General features: G+C 36.1%; 3 protein-coding genes across 4 annotated transcripts; 1 reads left to right on the plus strand and 2 right to left on the minus strand.

The window, feature by feature from the left end:
• Positions 1–7,433: 7,433 nt before the first annotated feature.
• LOC115627312 (proteasome inhibitor PI31 subunit-like) lies at positions 7,434–8,224 on the minus strand. Its single transcript, XM_030522955.1, has one exon. The coding sequence runs from the start codon at positions 8,132–8,134 to the stop codon at positions 7,526–7,528; it is 609 nt and encodes a 202-aa protein (XP_030378815.1). The 5' UTR covers positions 8,135–8,224; the 3' UTR covers positions 7,434–7,525.
• A 1,032-nt stretch (positions 8,225–9,256) lies between these two features.
• On the plus strand, positions 9,257–10,224 carry LOC115627313 (uncharacterized protein CG16817-like). Its single transcript, XM_030522956.1, has 2 exons — positions 9,257–9,328; positions 9,394–10,224. Exon 2 carries the CDS (start codon positions 9,402–9,404, stop codon positions 9,972–9,974), a length of 573 nt encoding a protein of 190 aa, XP_030378816.1. The 5' UTR covers positions 9,257–9,328; positions 9,394–9,401; the 3' UTR covers positions 9,975–10,224.
• A 13,905-nt stretch (positions 10,225–24,129) lies between these two features.
• Positions 24,130–25,801, minus strand: LOC115627329 (acyl-CoA Delta(11) desaturase-like). 2 transcript variants are annotated; one of them, XM_030522974.1, is made up of 4 exons: positions 25,632–25,801; positions 24,874–25,542; positions 24,628–24,813; positions 24,130–24,566 (listed from the first exon to the last, which is right to left on the minus strand). In XM_030522974.1, exons 2-4 carry the CDS (start codon positions 25,470–25,472, stop codon positions 24,248–24,250), a joined length of 1,104 nt encoding a protein of 367 aa, XP_030378834.1. In that variant the 5' UTR covers positions 25,473–25,542; positions 25,632–25,801; the 3' UTR covers positions 24,130–24,247. The 2 variants fall into 2 exon arrangements, with proteins under 2 accessions (XP_030378834.1, XP_030378835.1); XM_030522975.1 differs by lacking the exon at positions 25,632–25,801 and having other exon boundaries at positions 24,874–25,572.
• Between the last annotated feature and the right edge of the window lie 419 nt (positions 25,802–26,220).

Genomic DNA, 26,220 nt, shown 5'->3' on the forward strand with positions numbered 1-26,220 from the left:
GCGGTGTCAGCGGTGTCAGCGATGTCGGCGTTGACGATAATATTGCCATATTGTCACATTGCTGACTTGTTCGCTGCCTTTTTGCATTTTCCTTTTCCCAGGACGACTTCATTTTTGTGCTTAACGCGCTTGTTGTTGTTGTTGTTATCATTCAATGTCTGGTCGCGTTCTTTTCTGCCTTTAGCTTGGGGGTTGGTCTTCAAAGTCTAGACCCGAGTCTGGGCAAAAGTGTTAATGGCGGCTAATAAGGCGGCAATGGCAACCACAGCAACAACAACAACAACAACAACAACACCAGCAACAACAACAACAACTATGGCAATGGCGTTGACAACGACGGCAAAGTCTACGAGAAATGACATTAACAAGAGTGACAAAAATAAAAATACAAACACAAATAAGAAAGTGGAAAAGGGGTACAACAATAGATGGTGGGCAGAAAGAGAAACAGAAAACAAAAAAATATAAACTACATAGTTGGTGGCGGGTTGAGTTGAAGCCACAAAGCAAGAGTGGCAAGCGCCGGCAGCGAAAGTTTCTTAAAGCACGACAATTTATTAAACATAGCGGCGATAATTGTTAAAATTTTTTAACTGACAACGATGGCATTAAGATGGACTTTGATATGGGACACCAACTTCCCCTCCACCCCCTCTCCTCCAGCCTTGACAAGGCGTCAGATATGACAACTAAAGGCGAAAGGCAATAAAGTTTAAGCACGAAAGGGGCTTAAAAAGGAAGCATAAGCCCAAGCATAATGCTGAATTGTTGAAGGACAAGCGATCGCTTGTGTTTCTATTCATAAATTATTGTCTGTTGCGGGAATGCTACTTCCAATTAATTATGAACTATCGACTCATCGAGTATTATATCTGCTTCTGTACAATAAAAACATTTAGAATTTGATGCTTGATAGAGTGAATCGATATCGATTACTAATACTTGTAAGAAACTGGTCTCATTCTTTGTTACTTTTGAAGAAATACTCGCTATTGAAAACTGGTTTATCTGAAAAGGTATTAGGTTTTAAAAAAAAATGTCCTCTTAGGTCCCGGGTATTGGAAATCAGTTTGGAGAGAGCTCTCTGCTGATCCGTTAGCATCCTACACCTTCTTCCAAAAAGACAAGCCTGGCAACCGGTCTTTTTTTAAGAGTTGCTAGAGAAATTTTGTGTCTTCTTTTAGAATTTAAATATCACTGAGATGCTGAAGACTAGTATTCTTGCGTGTTACCCATCTAAAAACTATAGCTTTATGATTGAGTTTTGTTCAGCTTGGATCGCTCTGTAAAATATTTTTCATAAAGAAAAAGATTTCAATTTATGAAAATATAACATATTCATGTAAAGAATGGTTAATGCTCTCCAAATAAAATAAATTTTGCAATTTATATAATTTAAACAACTCGAAAATAAGTTTCTCAAAATATTTACAAATTAAGTTCCAAGAATTGAAGCTTCAAATGTGCAATAGAAAATATATCAGTCAGTCGTTACTACTATAAGTCTCTCAAGTGCTAAATAGAAGAAGCTTTTTTTTGAAAAGCTATAAGTTTCTTAAATTATAAACTGAAATACTATAATTTTTATCACCTATTTGCTCGATTTTAGTTTGAGATTTGATTTACAAATTGGGTTCAGGTATTATAAAATTTTCTTTTTTCCTAATTTTAAGATCTGTCCTAAGAAGGACAATTGTTAAATTATATGGTAGCATTGAAATTTGTTCAATCGTGCGTTCTGTCCTGATGGCTGTGACGTAATTAAGAAATATTATAATATAAAATAAAATATTTACTTTCAAATATGCTGTCAATATGACTACTTTTGGGAGGAATATGTTTTGGTTCTAGTCCAGAAAATATGCATTAAGGACTTTCTGGTTCAAGCCTCCTTTTTATTCCCATTATACTTATACTCTTTAATCCGCACAGCCTCGCTTCACAATAAATACATTTGTTGGGCTGGAAAAGTTTTAAAGATAATTTGAATACTAGAATTTTAGATGATTTAAACAACCTTTGTGGATCAAATATCAAGAATTCTGATTTTGTTGCCAACATTGCTAGAAAATCAAGACAAAATTTGTTGGTCAGACTATGAATTGAAGAAAAACGCCTCACACGTTTCTTACTTTTTTTCTGGCTACTGAGAATCAAATAATTTGTCGCAATTTTCTGCGATTGCTGGAAATTCGTCCCAAAATGCTGGCCAAAATGCCAACGGACTGTGATGAGCATGTGGCACAGGGAGGAGGGCGGAAGGTCAGAAGGGGGAGCCTGGCTGCACACACAGCTGCATAGTTTTCTCTCCCTTTCTATCTGTGTAGCTGTGTCTAATTTAACGGCAGAGTGCACCGACAACACAATCCGAGCACCCACTCAAGTCAGCCGAGTTGGCCAGCCTTCGAAAGTGCCACAAGTCCCCCAAGCTCCCCCAGGTTGGCCAACTTGCCAGCGTGCTAGACAAAACATTTGGCAGCTGCCGTCGAGCGCGCCTTGAGCATATTAAAGGATTTTGCTGCCTGGCTGCTTCACTGCTTCACTGCCTCACTACCTCCTGCCATGCTGCCATCCTGCCGCTAAGAAGATAAATGATTATTTTGAGCAATGCTAAAATAATAGACGTGGCGCATCTTTGCCCGCCGACCGCCTTAAATTTCTAATTAGTTGCCCAAAATGCGAGCTGTAAAGTGCACAAATACTTCTACATTCTTTATTTATGATTGTTTCCCTCTTTTGGCCAGGGCCTCGAACAATTTCCGAGACATTACCAGCTGCCAGCTGATGTTGTTGGTCTTTGTCGCCTTCGAACATCTTTATAATGCTTATATATTTACACAAGTATATACATACATACTACATTTTAAGGCACGACTAAGCAAACCAAGCCAAGCCACGAGAATGCTCTTCCAACAATAAAGCACTTGGGCAGAATGTGACACCTTGAGAGCAAAACTATGTAGAGCGCTGTATTTCAATGAAGACTGATAGTAGAGCTAGAAGATAATCGAATAAAATACTTGCCGAAATACTTGCTAAATCGACTCATCTCTTCATACTTCATTCAGTATACAAGTATAATCGTATGTACAAAATATACAATATATCTTTATTTATTTTATCATTACTTCCCAGTGCTCCAAGAAGAATTCTTATAAATTAATGCACAAGTCACAAACCATAAAGTTTCTTTGATCAAATTTAAAATGATTTGATAAACCTTCTCAAGCTATTTTATAAAATGTAGAGTTAAATTTAATGGATTTTGTTGTACTCCGAACATGTTATATTGTTAGTTGAATATTCTTTAAGAACAAATTTAATTAACTTAATCAGCAGATAACAGTTTTGTTTCCACTATAAAGCTTTCCAGATAGGCTCCATCGTTCCTTTAGTAAAAATTATTTAGCATTTTATTTTAAAAGAAATTGAAGAACAGGCAATTTTGTATAATATTTTATTCTAGGAACTTACATTTATTTTCCTACCCTTGATCTCATCTAAGCACATTACAAATAAGTGATATATTTTAGAGATGTCTTGAGTAAATCTGGCGAAATTTTGTTTTTCAATGTGCATAATAATTTGAGACTTTAGTTCTTTTTTTAAATTTAATTGAAAAGTGTGAATTATTGTGAAATATTAATTGAAGGGTGTAGTCAGGAGAAGGCTGGCAGGCAGCAGAAGGCGTGGCAGATCTTAAGCAAATATTCTGTTTATAAATTTTGTTCAATTTTATTATCATTTATTTGTTTATTTATGTCAACAAACTTTGACTGTCCACATAGGAGGAAATAAATATAAAAATTATACAAATCATCGTATAAGCTAGAAAAGCCTAAGAAGGAGAAATCTAATCAAATAACAATAATGTCTTCTGATATTGTAAAATATTATAAAAATCGATGCACTATAATACATATATAGCTGCTAGAAATCAAGCTTTGTGCCAACAACTCTTCGGCTTATTTAGATATTATTTTTAAGGAAAACGATGACTCATAAAACAATGATTATTCTTCAAGTTTTTGTTTTTTAATCAAAAATAAAACTCAAGCTGCTATTTTACCTGAATGTATATATTTTAAGAAATAATATTTATTTATTATTTATTCAAATTTGATAATAACACTTATAATTAATTATATCAGTCCCTGCTGAAGTGTTTTTGAAATCGGCTGACTATATCATATAGCTGTCATACGAATAACTGGTATACCAATGTTTATTTTCGTTGAGCGCGAAAAGTCTTGGGTAACGTTCTACTCCTTAATTGCTTATTATAATGGAAGAAACTGCTAGACTACATATTACATTTCATTTATAATTCATGCCGATCTCTTCAATGTATTTTCTTTCTGACTTTGAATTCATTATTGAAACAACAGTTGTTTGGTAATTAATTAAAATGTTGAATTACAAGTATGTTTTAAACCTTTTGTCGAAACTTTCTCACAAACATTCATGCGAGCTAAGAACTCTCTCTCCCCATGGTGGTGATTGATGGAGAATTCAAAATTGGAAGCAAACTAATAAGTAGTTCGCGTATGTAAGTGAATATCTAAGCAAAATCAGGAAAAATAATCTTATAAGCCACGCCAAGTAAATTCTGCAAATAGGAGCGAAGAAGCAGAAAAGGGAAGAGAAATGTATTTAAAGAGATAAACGAAAGAGCAAGAACAAGAGCAAGAAGTTTTGGCAAACTTTTGACCTTTTTTGGTTCATTGACACGCCGGCTTGTTGCTCTGCTTGTCATATTTATTGTTGTAGTTCATAATTATTATTGTTGTTGGTGCTGTTCTGCTTGCCACTGAAGCAGCAGCAGCAGCATCGGCTATCGTTGGCATCTATCTATTCATTTTTCTCCATCTATCTAAGTGTTAATTTTCGTTCGCCTCTTTCTGAGATATGTTTGGTTTTTGGCAAAAATATTTAACAAGCTCTCAGATTTGCATTAAACATAAAAATTAATTAAAAATTCGCAAAGAAAGCAGCGGTCTGCTTCGACTAGGCGCATTCCCTTGCCACATACACGCACTCGTATGTACATTGAATACACATTCGAGTATTTCTCAGATACAGATACAGATACACGCTCACGCCTTGTCGAGCAGCGCCTCGAAAGTTGATTCAACTTGAGTTACATTTGGCTTCGACTTAAGTCGTGGACGTCAAGGTTCAACGCACGCCAGCATTCTCGGGCAAAAGGGGCAGGGGCAGGCAGTGGCAGCAACAGCCTGTGCAAATTTTTACGCATCTGCCAAATACACAAACGGTGGCAGACACAACGGTAGAATGCGTGCGGCAGCGAATGCGTAAACTTGTCAAGTCATGCTGGCCTGAAATACATACAACATTGTATCGGAAATTTCACTTTCGATCTATCGGAATGGCAATCAGGCTCATTAACTGATCCACTGAGCAGGAAATACTTATTTCCCGAGCAAAAATAAAACTTCATTATAATATAATGAATGATGTATTTTATGTATGTTAATATAATATATTGTATAATTATTCACGAGCAAATAGAAAAATATGTATGTTTGCTTATTATGCTTTTTTATTAGATAGTTATTTTACTTAAAAAATTTTTAATTTTTTAAAATTTATTTTATTTATTTTCTAGTTGTATTTTTCATTTATTTTAATCTTATTTTAATTTTTTGTAGTTTTATTTTTACTTTATTTTATGTTTATTTTATTTTTATTTAATTTTTTTCTAGTTGTATTTTTCATTTATTTTAATCTTATTTTAATTTTTTGTAGTTTTATTTTTACTTTATTTTATGTTTATTTTATTTTTATTTAATTTTTTTCTAGTTGTATTTTTCATTTATTTTAATCTTATTTTAATTTTTTGTAGTTTTATTTTTACTTTATTTTATGTTTATTTTATTTTTATTTTTTTCTAGTTGTATTTTTTATTTATTTTAATCCTATTTTAATTTTTTGTAGTTTTATTTTCACTTTATTTTTTGTGTTTATTTTATGTTTATTTTATTTTTATTTAATTTTTTATTTATTTTATTTGTTTTCTACTTGTAATTTTTTGGTTAATTTTAATGTCATTTATTTTAGTTTTATTTTTACTTTATTCTTATTGCATTTTTAGTTTATTTTTAAATTATTATTATATTATTTCTTTTTCTTTTCTTTTTATTATATTTTTAGTTAATTTTTATACCCTGTACCCAAAGGGTACAAGGGTATATTAGTTTTGTGCGAGTGCACATGGAACACACAGAAGGAGGCTTGGTAGACCCCACAAAGTATATATATTCTTGATCAGCATGACAAGCCGAGTCGATATAGCCATGTCCGTCTGTCCGTCTGTCCGTCTGACCGTCTGTCCGTCTGTCTGTCTGTATGAACGCAAGGATCTCCGAAAGTATAAGAGCTAGAATAACCAAACTTGGTATACAGATTCTCCTGAGACCGAGAAAGGACAAGTTTGTTCATTTTTTCTGATCCAACCCCCCACTCCCCCCCTATTACCAATTTTCTATAACTCCCATAATTCTTGGAATTTTAAACTTAAATTTGGTAGTCACATTAGGTTAGTAATTATATATCCGTATACCAAGTTTCATTATGATAGAATGATCAAAAAGAAAGTTATAGCCATATAACCAGGCCCAATGCACACATACATACATATGTACAAGTACACAAACACGCATAAGGCACGATTCTGATGTAAATGTAAATGTATGTATGCATGCATGGAATATTTTATATTTAATTAGTTAATATTTAGTTAATTAATTAAATTAATTTAGTTAATTAATTAAATTTAATTAATTAATTAATTAAATTACTTTTTTGTGGGGTGGTACAGGGTATTTAAGAGTTGAGCCTGCTCGACTTTAGCATTCCTTTCTTGTTTAAATATATTTTGTTTTTAGTTTTATTATACTGCTATTCTTCTTGAAAATCCTTATTATACTTCTTTTTTGAGAAGAGCAGACAAAAAGCGCAGATTAAAGTCAATCCCAAAATATTCCTCAATTATGAAAATAAAGATATATAACTGCCAGTTGTGGGCATTCAGAAACTCTAGGAAGGCTTTAAAGTTCCAGTTTGTTGCTTACACGCGATGTTGAAGGCATAACAGAATGTATGAACGCAACAATCTCGAAAAGTATAAGAGCCACCAAACTTGGTGTACATATTCCTCCAATCTCTGAGCATTTTGCCAATGATATACAAGTATAACAATTTGCAACAATTCCTACCAATTTGTAGTTGTATTTCTCTGGTGGCGATTGGAGTCTAACAGACACCCAGAAAAGGTAGAATATTGACGAAATGTGACCGTCTTAGCTCTCAAATAGATTGCTTAAGCGGCCAGCAGCAGTTAGTATCTAAATACAAATACATGATACTATTTTGAGATGAGTACGGATTTAAAGAAAGATCGAAAAAATAACTAAATTCTCTATGGTTTATTGCACCTTGTTCTATATTCAGTGATGATGAGTGGACGTCGCGACGGTAGGTCAGTCGGCCAGCCAGTTAGAAGCTACAAGTAATAGTCGGGGGGTCCCCTTCTGGGTGGTGGTCGATGGTCGGACGTAGAATTGCGGTTCGGAAATAGAAAGCCATAATCATATCTTGACCTCCCCGGCAGTGCAGCTGTCTGTGTTGTAACCTCAGAGGAGTTCCCCTTGATCACTGGGTCCAAGAGCTCCTTACGGAACCGGGTAGCGATTTCCGAAACTTTCGGCACAAGGGTGCTAACATCGCCCTGGAGAGCAGCCACCAGTGTTTCTGGTTCTATGCAAATGTTGGACACTTTCTTTGTATTGGAATTCAGCAGATTGATGATCAAGGTGTCCTCGGTTAGGCGACCCAGCAACAACAACACGTTATTGTTGCTCACATAGCGCAGTTCATAGTTTGTCTCATCATCGTTCCAAAGCTCCGGGAGCAGCTCAGAGCCGGACTCCTGCTCCGGCACGGTCTTATCATCCCCAATGCCCACGCAATAGGCGTGATAGTGCTTAGTCAGCAAGAAATGGGCCAGTGCCATCAATAGATCAGCCTTCTTATTTAAATGACTCTGAATTGTCTTCAGCAGCATGTCCCAGCCGTAGAAGAAGGTTCCAAACATATGGGACTTGGAAGCCATAGTGAACTGATTTGGCGGGAACGTGGTGGCAATTAGTGAGAATGAAACATGTTTCAAGACCTATACAAAACTTATAATTTGGCAGCGATGTGTGGAAAAACTTGGACTTTTTTTTTAGAAATTATTTTTGGTGAAACATTTTTCAAGACGTACACGAAACTTCTGTTTGAGTTCAGTTGGCATTTTTGATGATAAGTGTTTTCGTAAATCATTAATCTTTATTTAGGATCTGTGCTAGCTAGAACAATTATTAGATTTTATGATAACCTGGGAAGTTTTCAATCAAAATATCATCAGTTCTTATGAAATAGGAATTTCAATTAGGGATTATGGGCATTACATTCAAAATCCTCAATAAAATAAAGTACTAAATAGCTACATATTTTAGAAAGTTTCAAATGTCTGTGAAGAGGGACCTCAAAAGTATTAAAATACTTTTATTAATCGCATATATGTAGTATATGGAAATATATTTAAGCTATGAAAATAAGTTGTGGAGAGTTTTAACATTTGAAGACTTCGACGGATTCGAAATTCGTTGAAAGGGAAATAAAATTGGTTTGGAGTTTGTTCACATTTGGTTTCAATTTTATGGAGCAGTATTTCAAAATAAATTGATAGATAGTTCTGCTTCTTACGTACGGATGATTCAGGAGTCATCAACCATTTATTATTTCAAAAGAGTTTGATAATATACGACTGAAAATGTTTCAGGACTACACAAAATGTTTAGTACAACTCTGAGCGGCCAATTTCCTCTTCATTAATCGCACTTTGGCTCCAGATCCGTACTATTATCGACAAGTCTAAATATTCCCAAACTGACATGGAATACTTAGACGTGTCGAGGCTTATGCGGAATGTGGTCCGATTCCGATAACAACTATAGTGATGAGAGCGATAATTACGAACCATTTCTGGAGACCTTTTTGAAGCTATGCTTTAAACTAATGCATTTCGAACTTGTTTACAACGTCTCGAACAGACAAATAATTAAACAAGAGCAGTTAATGAATAATTTATTTATTTGTTTCTTTGACTCGACAAAGCCTAACAACTTAGCAAGCTTTCCAATAACTATAGAACCTTAAAACAAATTTCAGCCATTAGTGCAAAGAGTTTTATTTCACGATAACGTACAGCATTTAGTTAGCAAAAATATCTAGTGAATTATTATTATTTTTTTTTAATCAGGTAAAAAAGCTGTGGTGTCGATTTCAGGACATCGTTAATATGCTTTCCTAATCGTAATCCCTCAGTGGACAGCATGTCGGCAACAGCAGGCTCGGTTCCGCCGCCGGTATCGTGGGCTCAGCGCAACGATCTGGTCTTCCTCATCATCGACGTGGAGTGCAAGGACATGGAACACAGGGTGACCGAGGAGAGCTTTACGTTCAAGGGTGTCAACGCCTTGGATGAATCGAAGAGGTACGATGTGACATTGCATTTTTTGCACTCGGTGGATGCGGAGAAGGCGACAAGCAAGAATATTGGACGCTGTCTAGAGTTTACAATACCCAAGAAGGAGAGCGGACCCTACTGGCCCACCCTCACCACAGACCCGACCAAATTGCATTTCCTCAAGGCGAACTTTGCCAAGTGGCGTGATGAGTCGGACAACGAGGACGACAACGACGGTGTTGCCACCGATCAAGGCATCCTTGACAATTTAAGGAACAACTCGAACGCCGGCTGGAACAATCAGCTCGATTTGGACGATCTGCGGGATTTTAATTATTTCGAAGGGGTTGAGGATGACATCGATGGTAATACTCCCAGCCCCTCCCAGGAGGATGATGAGGACAACGATAGCAACGTGGATGGCGACAATGAGCTTTAGGCCGTCGCTTAGAGCGGCACTCTCATTACTTTCTGGACGAGTATTCTACTGATTAGTCAACAAAACAAATAGGAAATGCAAGCACACACACCCACACACTGAAAAAATTCCGAAATTCCGAAAACTGATCACAACACTCTCGGCGCTTACGAAAAAAAAAAAACCATTTACTTGTATATTTCTATACCCTGCACCCAAAGGGTGAAAGGGTATACTAGTTTTGTATCGTGTTAATAAAGATAAAGAAATATATTATTGGAATTTTTTTAATGTGACAACACTGGAGAAAACTATCGCTTATCGAATAGAAGACAAGACCGCAAATGTATTAGAGTTTTAATTTTCAAAATTCAATTGACTTTCTAACTATTGTTTTGTGAGAGCAACTCTCAACTTACTGGCATCATAATTTTACCCTTTACTGTAATGGAAGCCAAATCAAATATTGGGAATGTTCTTTGTATGTACAATATATTTAAATATATAACTAATGAGGAGGGTTGATGAACACACAATTTTAAATTGCTTTCTTATGAACGTTTAAGAACTAGCGTACTAACTCAAAAGTAAACTAAACTTGTAACGCTAGGATAGAGATCTCAAATAAATAAGTAAAAAAAGAAGTACGGACACAAACGGCTATAGAAAAGATAGTCAGTTAAGCGAATACAGCTTTCTAAAAGTATTTATTTTTTCATCCAATGTTTTCCATATACCTTAAGCATTTTATAATAATTATGCAATTTTCATTATTATATTGCAGTCCCCGATTGAAAACTGATGTTAGTATTTTAATATTTTCCCTCTGTACGAAATGATTTAGTTTTTGAAGAGAAAAATCGTTTTAGACAAGTTCGTCTGTCTGTATGAACCCAAGGATCTGCGAAAGTGCATATACATAGGTGTGTATGTATGTGTATGTAGGAGAAGCTTAGTAAGCTACTAAATAGAATTTAAATATTTTTATTAAAAAAAATTAAACCAGAGCTTGATGTTGCAACGCGTTAAAACGCAAGGAAATATCTAAACTTGCATATATTTTAAATTTTCAACAAAAAACAAAACAAGGAGTAATCATTATTTTATGAGTTTTTTAATTTATTATAATTTTTCTTTTTTGCTCAAAAAAATGTTTTTTGGCAGAGTTGTAAAGTAAGTATTACAAGTATAACTCAAAATTAATCTAATTAATTCTATTGTAGGAGAATGAATGAAATTTCAAAATATTCACCATTTTATAATAATTATAATAAGACTTATAATGATTGCAGTCCCTGCTTCAAGCATATGGCAGGCATTATTTTAGCAAGTTACTTTAACGGCGCTACCAACCAAGGAGCTGCCTTATTTTAAAACACATTCATATCTCACGTATTTCGTTGCTAATTTATTGATTTTATTGCGCAACTTCAGCTCAGGGCTGGCCTCATAATTCTAATTACAACTTGTTCTAATTTTACGAAACTCGGCGTTCGTCTTTCCTGGCTACCTGAGAAAACTGACAGCAGCAACAACAACAACAACAACAGCAACAGCAACATAAATATTAAGTTTGCGGTGTAAGCTGAGGAGCGGAAAGTTTCAACACAATTTTTGGCAGTGGGCGTTATGTTGGCCCTAAACGAAAATTTATGACGAACCCCGACTGCAAATTGCAAAACAATTTCGGCCAAAAAGAAGCGACTGCGACACTCAAAATTAAAGCTAAAGCTAAAGCCATACCCATACATAGATACATTATATTGTAGACATACAGACATACATACGATACCCGTACTTGTGGCTCATTGAGTCGAGCAGAAACTGCTGGCGGGTCAGAAACTGAGCGTTCATGCGAATTTCACTGAGTATTGGCTATTGGGGCATTGGGCAAGGGGCGAATGGACAGAGCGTATCTATCAGATACATTGTGCCGCGCATAAATTAGTCGCATTTGTTTCGCCCAGCAATGAAGAAAAAATGCGTCACGGCTTGCGAATTTTTTTTTCCATATTTTTTTTTATCTTTCTTCACCTTTTTCATTTGGCACATAATTTTACATTCGATTTCCTCAATTAGCTGCAGGAGACGAACGCACAGCTGCGTGTCTAAGATCTATAGGTATAGGAAAGTACACTGAGAGGATGCGGTTAGCCATATGCTCGTAGTATTTGGAACAATCGATATTCGGGCACACTTTTAAGGAGATCGTCTTGCCAATAAAAGCAAATCAATTCAATTGCCAACTCGAGTGATCATGATATAAAATTATGACTACATTTGCATTCTAAAATCAAAGCCTTAACTTTTATAATTGATTTGGATTCCTTATTGCCACATTATAGTGAAAGCTTGCGTTTGATTGATCTACGTACCTTGCAAGATTTACAAGCTACTGATGGGAGAAATAAATTCGGGCAACCTTATACATACTATCGTAGTATTATTATTATTATCGTATAAACTTCGTAGTACCGGTCATCAACATTTGGAGCGCTGTACTTCAAATTTTGCATTTCACTCTCCTTTTCGTGTTTTGTGTTCTAATTATAAATCACTCTACCATAGAATCTCGTCTAATCAATCCCCTAGAATATTTAAGATTAGAACCGTATTGCTGCATTTCTTTTATATTAAATTCTGTTTCATAATATTTCAAGATTTTTCTTTGTTGTAAAAAATGGCAGTATTATTTGCTATTGATTTTCAAAAAATAAAATAAAATAAATAAATGAATAAAGAAAATAAATAAAATTAAAACAAAAAACAAGAAAAATGAATACAATAAATAAAACAGATAAAATAAATAAAATAAAATTAAATAAATAAATGAAAATTAAGTAAATAAAATAGATAAGTAAAAGAAATAACTAAAATTAAAAAAAAAACAAAATATGAATACAATAAATAAAATAGATAAACTTAATAAAATAAAATTAAAAAAAATAAAATAAATTAAATAATTAAAAAAACAAATAAAAAAATAAAATAGATAAAATTTATAAAATAGATAAATTAAATTAAATAAGTAAACTAAATAAATTAAAAAAACAACAAATAAAATTAATAATTAATCATAAATAAAATAAAATAGATAAAATGAATAAAATAAAATAAATAAATAAACAAATTAAAATGAATTTATCTCCACATTTAAATTAGCGGTTTCGATGGTCATTCCTAATGCTTGATTCTTGTTTAACAAAGCATATAATCAATCCTTCAAACACTAAATTCGTTATTATTTTTATTTTGAGCATCCTATCAGCTGTCTAAAGAAGAGGCAAGCATCAGATCTTATAAGTAGAAAGCATTATGTGCCTCTTCCAGTTGTTGTTTATTGTATTCTTGTTATATTCTTTGCTAAATCTGGATTCATTTTAGAGTAGAAATCAGAAGAGTTTTGGGCATTCGTGAAGTCACATTTCCTGCTTTAACAATAATAATAAAAAAGTACAATTATTTTTGAACATTTTGCTATTTATGGTGAGATATTTTATTTAGTAATAATATAAGAAAACGGAAAAGAAAAATTTAGACATACTACTATATTGAATATCAATCAATTAGGTATGTATATTGTTCCCCACTTTAAGCCGATTTTGGGTTAAATTTCTCAGTCACATTAAATTTTTTATTTTTTTTTTTTAAACTAACATCAGTTTTTTTTTCAGAGTGTATCTAACAAACTGTACATGTGTGTATGTCTGTTTAAAATTTGCAAAATGCGCGAGACAATTAATCAACGCACCGGGGCATCTGCCAGGCTTGTGCAGAGAGCCCAAGACCAAGTTCCGCAAATTGGGTCAAAGTCTTTCTTATTTCTGTGCCTTTTCTTTTTTTTCCATTTGGGTTTTTTTTTTTTGCAAACTTTTTGGCAAATTGCGGTCGTTTACCGCTGAAAACAGAAACAGCCCAGCTGAGTAGCAGGCCAATAGACACAGGTGGTGCTGGTGTGGGCCAAAGGGAAGGGGCAGGGGCAGGGGGAGGGAGAGGGGTGGGGGCACCGGTTAAGGCTCCCCAATTGTCGCCGACCAGCCGACTGGCCGACTGGCCGACTCGTTCTCGTTTTCGGGCTTATCGCTCGCATTTGATTGAAACTAACAATGTGTGAGAGCGTTTGCAAATTTTATGCGTTGTCTTTGCTCTGATTTCTGTCGCCGATTTGCGCAAGTTGTCGTTCTCGTTGTTGTTGTTGTTGTTGTTGTTGTTCGGACCGTTCGCCGATATCTTTGGGTTTGCATCGAAACGGCGTTCAAACGTGTGACGCGACGCGACGCGACGGGGTCAATGCGCCGTTCCGCCACTCGTTTCGCTCACATTGTACAACAAGCGGCAAATGTATCTCAAATTATTAGATAGATTTCTGTCCATGGCTGGTGATAGCCTGCGGCGGCCTCATCACATCATCGCATGAAAGCGGACCCCACCCCCCTCCCCCACTCGACCCCTCCTCGCTCTTCTGCTTCACAGCGTTTAGTGCGCGGCGGGTGGCGCGTTGCGAGCTACGAGCTGCGTGCCACAAGGATCGTGGGGCAGGGGGCAGGGGCGGCGAGGGGGCCACGCTTAAGCGCGTTTAAAATTCAATCAATATGAGGTTAATTACAAATTTTTCGCTTGTTTTTTCCGCCTCTTCTTCGCGTTGTTGTTGTTGTTGTTGCTATTGTTGCGATTCTTGGTAATCACTCGAAAGTTTTCCAGCGCATGCTGAAAATATTTTTATACATATATGTGTGTGTGTGTGTGTGTGTGTGTGTGTGTGTACGAACACTAATTGCGAAGGCAATTAAATTAGGACGTTTACCAATCCAACCTTAATTGCAAAGACTCTCAAACTGTGAAGCTCTTTTTAAAATAAATAGCTGAGTTGAATTCCTATAAAGAGTTCTATATACAGATATAGAGTTCTATATACAGATATAGAGTTCTATATATATATATATACAGGGTGCGCCATCTTTTATGTCGGTATGTAAACATTGAATATCTTTGAAAATAAACAACCGATTTTCAAGTATGAGATATTTTTATTTAATTTGGTTCTGCACAATTTCTTGAACTGAGGTTTTCAACACTGGTCTACTCAAGTCAATCGGTTCACTAATGACAAAATTATTCAATATTTACATAGCGACATAAAAGATGGCGCACCCTGTATATGCCATACAATCATAATTCAATAAATATTTGCCATCCAAAGGCTCTGCCAGAAATGGCTTGAAAGGGAAATGAGATTTTAGATTGAAATTATATAGTATTTCAAGCATTAGCCCCAAAAAGGATTGTGCAAGGCATTAATAGTTGTGCATCCAATTCTACTCCTTGTGGAGAAAAATCACTCCTTGTGGGTCTGCTGGGAACTGAGAAAGGACTTCTTCTGCAAGGGGATATATGTAAATAAAGAGAAGCCAGCTCGTTTAAGGTAGCAAACGAATAATAGAAACCTAATTTAGATCGCGCAGAAAATTATTTCTAGAGGTGTCCGTATGTGAATTTTGTCTTGTTTTTTTCCATTATTAAGAAAATATTTATTATATATTAAATTATTGGTTAAGTAAATATGATTCTTTTAGACATCGAACATTGAATGTATGTTTTATGGAAGAAAAAACAAAAAGCGTCTACCAGCAAAAATGCGTCAATAATTTAATCTCAAATTGTTAAACTGGAACGGCACATAGATAAATGAAAAGGAGTAGAGCATTAAAGTCGTGCCAGATCGACGCTTGAATACACTCTACTCAGTCTTTTCCCTGCTTCAGCCATTTAAAGAAATTTAACTTTGCTGCATTTATTATTCCCATGGGAAGCATTCGATATAGTTTACACAAGCTGATGAAACTTTAAACAAAAATAATAAATACCACATTTTTTAAATATCTCTATAAACAAAAAAGTTTAATTTTATTCACCGATCTTTCCTATGACAGCTATATAATTGTTAATTCAGCCCGGAATGGGATATCATAAAAAAAAACTATTAAATATAAATGTTGCTTAAGATATTTTCAGAGACAGACAAGTTATCGCACTAAGACAGATATTTACACCGATCGGCCCTATGACAACTATATAAATGAACGAGGCTATATATGATTTGCAAAAAACTTGATTATTTATAAGTCTGCATACCGATTTTTGTGTTTCTAGCTCTATTAGAACAACAGTTTCAGGTATTTTTACGGACGGACAGTAGAACAGACGGGCGAACAGTCGAACAGACGGACGAACAGTGGAACAAACGGACGAACAGTAGAACAGCCGAACAAATATGTCTTTGTTGATTCGTCTTTTCAGCCAAGGTACTAATCTGCCACGCTTTCCACTACTTCTTCCACTTATTTTGCGTTTAGTCTTAGAGCCTTCGGGAAATAAATAAAATTTGCCTATTTAGAAGACTTTTCAAATGTGCAAAATGTGGAATACAACATATTTATTTAAAGTTATATACTTACATATGAGTAAACGCATATAAATGATAGAATGATTCGGAAATCTATAGAAAAAGAGGAAGAAATATATGTATCAGAATAGGTCTTGTTCTAGGGAATTCGCTGTCTTTTCAGACACTATTAATACTTTCACTAAAAATCATATATATTTGTATCATATATATTTCTATATATATTTCGAAGTACTTGTATATTTATACATATTAAAACTGATTTTAGACAGGAGAAGCAAGCTAAAAAGTTAAGATAAGCCATAATTGTCGCTCTATTTTGCACACTTTATGGCATGAAAGCTAAACGCCCCCAGAGCCACGCCCACAAGCGCTGCTGACTCAACGAATGCTTGGGTTAGAAGAACAAGAAGAAGAAGAAGAAGTGAATAAAATGAAAACGAATAAAACTTAGAGAACAACTTGGCAACAAAATCTTTTGCATAAAAGAATTTTGCGTGCTTTCAGTAAATAAATTACACACAACTGTGTGGCACAGAGCCGCAAGTGCAGAACAACAACAACAACAACAATTTCCAGCTGAGAGGCCAAAATAGACAAGAGGAAAAGAAAAGGAACAAAAAATTACATAAATAGTTCACTTTTCTATACAAATACCAGACACATATACATACATATGTATATGAATATACTTGTATGTACATATATAAGCCACTGACTCAACAGCTACTTGCCACAGAATTCATTCGCCTACACTCTCCCCCCCCCCCCCCTCCCATGCCCCTTCCTTCCATTACCATCGCCGCCATAACATGTTGTGTGGCAATTAATAACGGATTATGAGCGACTTCCAGGCGTTGACTTTGGCGACGAAAACTGAAACTTTAGACGCTGACAACGTTGCGTATTGACAATATACACATACACATATACATACATACATACATATAAATATTTGTATGTATGCATGCATGTATGCAGATATAGATCTGTCGCTGTTCGTTTGTCTGTTTGAACAAAAGTATCTGCACGCCTCAAATGTATCTTCCATCAGCAAAAAAAAAAAGCCGTCAACAGCCATCTACAGAATATAAAACTTGTGCTTATTATTTTCTTCTTTTTTCCCCCCTTTTTCTCTTTTTTATGCACTGCTTTGTCACATTTGCGCCTTTTAAGCTGATGAAAGGAAAAGAAGGAATTCCAGCACTCGAATACTTTCCGTTGAATATCCATATAGACGCTTCAGATTAGCGAAAACAAGGAGGCTATCTTCCCATTTGCAGCTCCAGACTCAACAATAAAACTCAACAGAGTCCGATTATTGGAAAGAGAGAGGGACTCTTTACAACAAAATATCGAATGTTAACAATTATTTATTAACAACAGCAAAAATAATGCTAATTCGAAAAATTACAAAAAAAAAAAAGTTTCTCTGGAAAATGTCAATATTTCTTAAAAAGACAAATTTATGGATACTTGGATTTCTAAATTCAAACAGCAGTTCTTTCTTAATTGTAACTAATATATGTAATTAATATAAGCAGTGAACAAAATACTTTAATAGTAATATTCGATTTATTTATTTACAACAACTACAAAAAATGCTACTTCAAAAAATCCATCTTCTCTTTCTTAAGAAGTCAAATTTTTGGATACTTGGATTTCTAAATTTAAAAAATTTCGTAATCTCTTAATTGTAACTGAGGTAATTAATATAAACAGTAAACAAAATACCGCAATAGTAACATTCGATTTTCTTATTAACAACGATGAGAATAATGCTAATTCGAAAAGAAAAATAAAACGTTCTCTGGAAAATGTTAACATTTCTAAAAATGTAAAATTTCAAATGAAAATTTTACTAAATTGTAACTAAAATCAATATAAATAATAAAGAAAATACTTAAATAATTACATTCGATTTAGAGTTCAATTCCCATTCGATTACTTATATTTAAAATCACTTTCTAATAAACCCATTCAAAATGTTTCTAACTTTAATTGAATGAAGTACGACTTCACATTTTAAATGATATTATACAAATTACAATTATACAATCGCTGCCAAAACTGAGAAAACTCTAAGAAAGAAATATTAGAATAGAACACTATGTATATGGAAACCATAGCGAAAAGTAAAGCAGCAAGATCATGAAAAATACATTAATTATGAAGCATGCAACGGTTCCAGATAAGGATTTCAATGCCTTCCATTCTAATTGACATTTCCAACAATCTTCATCTACTTCAGAAGATTCTTTGGCTTTGAAGAATCGAAATTTTAAGCGAACTTATTGTTTATTTGTTCTTTGTTCAAAACGCAAATTATAAAATGTATTCTGTGAAGTACGATAAAGTCAAGGCTTTATAAAAAATGCAAGTCTTCTGGGCAACAATTTCTGCAAAAATTATTATTCTTTCTGCCATCCGTTGAAGTCATTACAAATCCAGTCGTAAACTATTCTTTTATTTTTCAAACTCAAAACGTAAATCTGCGATCGTAGAAATAATATAAGTTCTCAAATTCTTCTTCAGTTTCTAATTCTAGAGTTCGGTCGAAGTATATTACACGTACTTTCCTTGTACTAAGTGCATGATAAGGGGGAAAAAAAACTGCCCCAAGAATTCACAAAAATGCTAACAAAATGAATTGTTATATCTGTCGCGTAATTGTTCTCTTACCATCTTTTAGGTCTTTACTAATGTATTACATTTTGAAGAATTGAAGAGATACAAAAAAAAAAAAAAAAAAAAAAAAAAAAAAAAAAAAACATTCACCAATGGTGTTTCTTGAAACAAGCTTTTGAAAACTGCAGGGACATCGGGTTTGTAGACTTCGGTAATGGTCTGAAGAGGCACAAAATACTGACATCGTCTATCCATTAAGGAGTTCCTGGCAAACACGCGCGACGTCCATCTTGAAAAACCCAAATCTCAAACTTTTTAAATTAAACACATACATAATTCCTCTTCAGTCTACAATTTTAAATATTGTGACAACTAAAATTGATAAAATAACTTTAGAAAATCGCATTTCGGATGCCGAAAAACTTGCTAAACAAAGTTAAACTAAAATCAATTGGGAGCAGAAACAATTGCTGGTAGTTGGGAACTACAAGTTCAAATATTGGGACAATTGTCGGAGGAATCTGAACACTTAATAAAGAAAGTGAACGAAGGTATTTCCTTCAAAGTTCACGTGGACTGTTTAATGTTGTTAATTTATTCGCACGATTGCTGTAGCTGTTGTCTAAAATCTAGATCATACAAGTATTTACCGATTTTATGGCTATTCCTGTTGACTTGGAGTCGAAGTTGTTTTCTCTGTCGATGCTGAAATAAAATGTGTTTGTTATGAAGTTTAGAAAATCGTGTTGTTACCACATGTCTTCATGTTAAAGAATGGCCGCCCTACCCCAAAGTTCATGTGTGTGTGTGTAAGTGTGTGTGTGTGTGTAAGTGTGTGTGTGTGTGTGTCTGACAATCCAGCTGGTAAAACCTTTAGACGCTGGCCAAGGCATACGCTTACAAATTCTATCGCATTACAATTTTTTATTTTATTTTTCGTTGGTTTTTTTTTTGTTGTCTTTCCTTGCATTTTATGTGCTCAAGTGACGACCCCTGCCCCTCCCCGCCCCCACCCCCTCGCTCTCTGTTGCTCTCTTTGTCTATGTATGTGCATGTATTTTTTATCTAAATGCCCCAAAGGCATTTTTGGCAGAGCCAGCGTGCAAAACAACAACAACAACAACAACAGCAACAACAAGGTCGGCTACTAAGCAATTCACCAAAAATAGACAAAAACGAAAAACAAAAAACAGCAGAAAAGAGGAGAGAGGAGGAGAGAGGAGGAGAGGAAAGAAAAATGGAAGCAAAAAACTGAACTGCAACCAAATGGCAAAGTTGTGACAAGCAACAAACGCCAAGAAGGTTTGCAAGGGGGCTGCAGGTGGGAGTGGGAGTGGGAGTGGGAGTGGGAGTGGGGATCCGGGGCTGTGAAGACCATGTTGTTGGCTAAAGGAAAAGTCATGCGCCAAGCATATCCTGAAGGACGCATCAAGGAGACTGACGCAGACACAAGGCGGCAGTTGCAGTTGCTGTTGTTGCAACAAAATGGCGTCACACACACACACACACACACACACAGAAAGAGACGCATTTGCTTTGTTGCTGCAATTTGTTTGTCGTCCTCGTCGTCGTTGGCTTTTATGCCCTGCGGCTCCTTTTTTTCGGGCTGCTCTTCTTCTCTCTGACTTCTCAGCCGTTTCAAAAATGACGCAGCAAAATTAAAATGCATTAGCATGCAGCAGGCCGCTGCTAACAACAACAACACGAGCAGCAACAACAACAAGAGCAGCAAGAGGAGCGGCAACGCTTCATCATCATTAGGCGCTGCTTCAGCAGCTCTTGGCCGAAAATTAAACGTTATACGCGCTTAGGGTTAAACATAGCCGCCCTCGCCGTCGCGACCATGCCTCGACAATGGGCGTAATGCGTTGCGGCAGCTGCCAAGTTGGTGCACCCTCCTGCCACAAGCAACATGCAACAAGGCAACAGTGACACGCGCTTAATCCAACAAGCGGCGGCCGCCGCCGCGTGGGCAGCTTGCAAGGCATAACGGTACACACAGTATACACCATACAGTAGCCTCACATCCCCTACACTCCAAGAAACTGGACACAACTATTGGGAGAGAATTTGAAAATGCAAATCAGTCGAAATTGCTCTGCATTTCTGAAATCATGTCTGGATTAATCCAAATCCTTCAGAATCCATGCTGCTGACTACATAGTTAAAGATTATATATTTTTACAAATATAAATACTATTTTGAACTATTTTTTGCTGACTACTGTACAAATACAAAGATTATTTGGAACTATTTTTTGAACTGTTAAGAACAAGAAAAACCATTAAAATATTTTTATAATTCTTTGATTGAAATTCAAAAACAAGCTAGCCTAACCTCTCTCTAAGATTCTTCCAAAGGTTCTTGCAAATAAAGAAAATATTGAGGGACCGTAAAGATTTGCTTCTTCATTCTTCGTTTTCTTCATGCTCGCATTGTTGTAGACATGTCTGTCTGTCTTTATGAAGTCCAAGAACTTTTGAATCCCTACAACAACCATTAAAATATTTATAAATATTATTGATTTAAATTCAATTAAATTAAATTCAAAAACAATAATGAAATGTTCTCTCTCTTTCTCTCTCTCTCTCTCTCTCTCTCTCTCTCTCTTATAATGCCTTATGAGACAACACCTTTTGCCATGACCATAAAGATTTGCTTCTTCTTCATGCTCGCATTGTTATGTCTGTCTGCCTCTATGAACAAGAAGAACTTTTCACTTATCACTCTCTCTCTCTCACTCTCTCTCTCTCTCTCTCTCTCTCTCTCTCTCTCTCTCTCTCTCTCTCTCTCTCTCTGAGACGCTTTTACACTGCTTAATGAGTGGCAAATAAATAAATATTGAGACAATACCTATTGTCATGACCATAAAGATTTGCTTCTTCTTCATGCTCGCATTGTTTTAGACATGTCTGTCTATCTTTATGAACTCCAAGAACTGTTGAACCCTTTAAATAATTCTTTTATTCATCAAATTCGTTGCAGTTGAAGTTATAGTTGTTATAGGAACGATTGGTAGTATAAAATTGATTTTATGCTGAACCCAATGGTTATCTAGTAAACCAAATCGATCTGTCCGTCTGTCTGTCTGGATGAACGCCTACATTTCAAAAACGGCTGAGCCCACATCAACCAAACTTGATTTGCAGACTCTTCTAGTCACTAGGCAATACGAGTTTATTTTATATTTTGTATGCTTCCACAATTCCAAAGCTAAATCAACATTACAACTAATTCATATGTATGTAATTCTCTTTATTGTAATTATCAAGTTGATTTCTTTTATTTATTTATGCTTGGGCAATAGATAATCTTCAATGCGAATGAAATGGATGTGCGATCTATAGAGAGCACTTTCTTTCGCTCAGTGTACTGCCTGCATTGTTTGTTCCCAAAAATTTATGTGCAGTTCATTGCACCTAGAACCACCTACATTGCCGATAATGATGATGATGTTGATGATGATGATGGTGTTGTTGATGCCTGGGCGAGCAAGGCGGCCGGCGCTTTTATTTATTGCACAAACCCTCCTACATACATACATACATACATACATATATCTATATACGCACACAGGCTGAGACGAGGCAACAGACGTTCAATGTCCTGTAGCCCAAGCCGGCTAATAGAATGTGACGAGGACGAGAATAACGTCGACGCGGACGCTGATGCCGACGCCGACGACGGCAACGACATTTGACGCAAAACAAAACAAGGAGGCAGTGGCAAAGGCAACGGCAAAGGAACGCAAGCCAAATTGCCGACACGCAGCAAAGGACATTGACACCCGAAAACGCGAAACGCACAAAAACACTGGCGCTGGCGGCAGCCGAAAAGAACGAAGCCCTACGAAGAAGCCGACGCCGCCGACCCAAAAAGCCAATGGCCGTTGAGTTGTAGTTGTTGCTCTTATTTTGTGTGTTTGTGTGTGTGTGTGTGTGTGCAGCACGTGCGTGTGTGCAGCGCCAGGACGATGACAGCGGATCAGCAAAACGCCACAAACTCAACAGGACTGTCCAGGCACCATGGGACTAATTCGCAAAGCACACACGAGCCCAAAATTAAAAAAAAAAAAAACTGGCGAGAGTTGTGCGTGATCGTAGAAGACAAAAAATTCCATGAATAGTTCTCCTAGTTATAAACATCTATATATCTATTGAGAACTTCTAAAATTTTAGTTATAATTGAAATAATAATCAAACGTCGAGGCTTTAATCGATATGCCGCTTACACAGTTCCATTCCTTTTTTAATTTACAGAACCCTTCTAAGTACAGAACCCTTCTAATAGAATACAGATTGGAATCGGAACATCATAGTATATATAATTAACTCTTATAATTCTATATTTACAAACAACTATACATCTATTGAGAACTTGTGAACATTTTAGCCATAATTGAAATAAAAAAGAATCGTTTAGCGATATGCCGCTTACATAGTTTCCATTCCGTTTCTAATTTACAGGAACTATCCAGCATCCCTGTCAAAAATACAGATTAGAGATGAAACAATAGAATTAATTTATGATTAACTTCTTTAAATATTTCCTCCAATTTTTAGTTTGCTTATCTGGAAAGTATTGTTGCTCGCATTCGCCAGAAGCATATTAAAAGAGAATTCAACTCCAAATTGGGTGAAAATTTTTCAAAAATTTGTTTCTCATTCGAGCTACTTCAAAATAAATTGGAAAGCTCTGCATTGGAAAGCTGTACATTATAATATTTAAAGAACTTATTTAAATAGCACACAGTAATAAAATTAAAATAATAAAAAAAATTCTATATACATACATACTTTATTTTAAAAACTTTATAGGATAAGCTGATATTAAGCTTTAAAAACAAGAAGCATAGAGTGTGCTAATCGGTTGTCGCGCAGTGTATAGAGCATATAAAAGGTTTAGTTGGCCGTTGTGCGTCCAAAGCATAATAAACTTGGGAAATTAGCCCCGTAAGTGGGGGAAACTTGATCACAGAGCTTTGCTACAGATATAGAAACAATTGTGTAGAAATAATGTGAGCTTGAAAAGTCATCAGCTGAACCCTTTAAATAAACGAGTCACGAAGAGCAATCAGATAGTGAGATCCAAAAGTCTGTCATGTTGTCGATCCCCCCTATAACTATCAGATTTCAAAGTGGATAATGCCATTAAACCATTTGCCAATTGGCCATTTATTACAATTCAAGAAATGGAAACATAAATGAACAACTTTGTTGTAAGGTAGTTGAATGCAATAAAGCGATATCGAGAGGCATTAACTTTACTTCGCCTCCTTCTTAACAAATAGCACATCTTTCTCGTCCTCAGCACTGAAATCTTTATCACCCCAGCCCCAAAGCTCGTGGGTGCCATCACCGGTGCGACGTACGCGGCGCTCAATAGTCCCGGGAGCCACCGATTTTAGATCGTAGGCCCAGCCAATTTTGGCAAAGAAATCAATGAACGCTGTGGTCATATTCATGGAGTACTTTCCCCATTCGGAGGTCTTATAGTCCCAGGGGAAGACGTGATGGTAGTTGTGCCAGCCCTCGCCAAAAGTGAAGGCCGACACAGCAGGGCATTGCGAGGGATTTATGTTTCTAAACAGAGGGAGAGAGAGAAATTTTCAATAACAGTTTGGATTGTCTTGAGAGGAACTACTTGTCGTAGGGACGTCCGCCGAACTTATGGGCAGCGCTGTTCACACACCAGGTAACATTCAAGAGGAAGCACCAACGGAACATGGTGGCCACAAACCAGGCATTAAAGAAGCTCTCATCCCAAAGGTAAATCGGCAACAACGTTGGCAGAATGAAGCAAGCCAAGGGCATTAGCACCATATAGTGTCTGGGGGGGCATAGAGATGTTCAACTTTTTGTTGCAAGCTTTCCAAAATCAGTGACTCACCTGCGTTGAAACATGACTATTGGATCGGCGCGGAGATCAGATAAATCCAAACTTTTCCCCTTGGCCACCACATCCGGATGCTTCCGGCACAGCAGCCAGCCAATGTGGGAGAAGAAGAAGCCGCGCGTGGCATTGTGTGGATCGGCATCGGTCTCGGAGAACTTGTGGTGTACGCGATGGTCGCGAGCCCAATGGAAGGCCGCATCTTGAAAGGCGATCGTATTGAACACGATCAGAATCAGGCGTAGCGGCCACTTGGCCTTATAGGAGCGATGGGCCCAGAGACGATGGGCTCCGGCCGTGATGCCCAGCACGCCGCAAGTGTACAGAAGTATGGAAAAGAAAACTGTTGCCCATTTGGCCTTAAAAAAGAACAGATAGCCCCCGTACAGAGCAGCCAAATGCAAATATGCGAAGAGCACAATGTTGCGCCAAACCAGCTTTAGCTTGCGCTTCTCCGCCTTCTGGAATTGACGCACATTCCCGGCCAGTGCGCCGTCGGGAGTGTCGGCATCGCATTCGAAGAGTACGCCCGTCTGCTTCGACTCCTTCGCCAATTCATCCACCGTACGCGGCGTGGAAACAATATTTGGCGGCATTTCTTACCAACAAAAAATTAGTCGCACTTCCGATATTTCCGTTAAGCTGTCAGACCGTGTTTCCTCTGCACTATTTGCCGAATAATTTTTATACACAAATGAATTACTTTAGCCTGCGAACTGTCAAAGGCAGATTCTTATATTCAATTGAGAGCTTACTTTGTTTTCGCCTCAGCCTACTACGCAGCTAGTTATCTGTTTGTTTTGGTGAAGAAAAAATAACTTATTTTGGTTCTTTGGGACAATTCAGCCCGCAAATGACGATTAATCGCACTGATCGATTTGCAACCCCACCCTTCTTTTTACTCCCCCTCGGTGTAGTCGAAGAAATGTACCTATTATACTGATCAGTATTAAAATGTTATTTAAGAAATCTTGTCCCATTATTCTTTGGACACACAAAATGTATTCGTCACGTAACGATTGCGTTGCAATGATTCACTTAAAAATAAACGGAACTATTACGCAACGCGTCAAATGCATTTTGTATGTCTAAAAAATTGTGGATATTGAAAAAATATTTCATTTGACTGCTCATTTTGTAGCGATGACGGATGATGAATAGATATATTTGCAGAAATATTGTCACCTTAGATTCCCGAGAACTGCCAAACAAACTGCAAGATTCTCTCTCATTCTCAATCTGAACAATAACATCATCGAAATTCAAACAGAACAACACGATCCCTAAACCGCATCGAAGACAATATAATCTGACTCACAATCACATACTACTTGTATAATCACG

The sequence above is a fragment of the Scaptodrosophila lebanonensis genome, unplaced genomic scaffold, assembly GCF_003285725.1.
Source record: "Scaptodrosophila lebanonensis strain 11010-0011.00,11010-0021.00 unplaced genomic scaffold, SlebRS2 tig00000092-arrow-pilon, whole genome shotgun sequence".
NCBI lineage: Eukaryota > Metazoa > Arthropoda > Insecta > Diptera > Drosophilidae > Scaptodrosophila > Scaptodrosophila lebanonensis.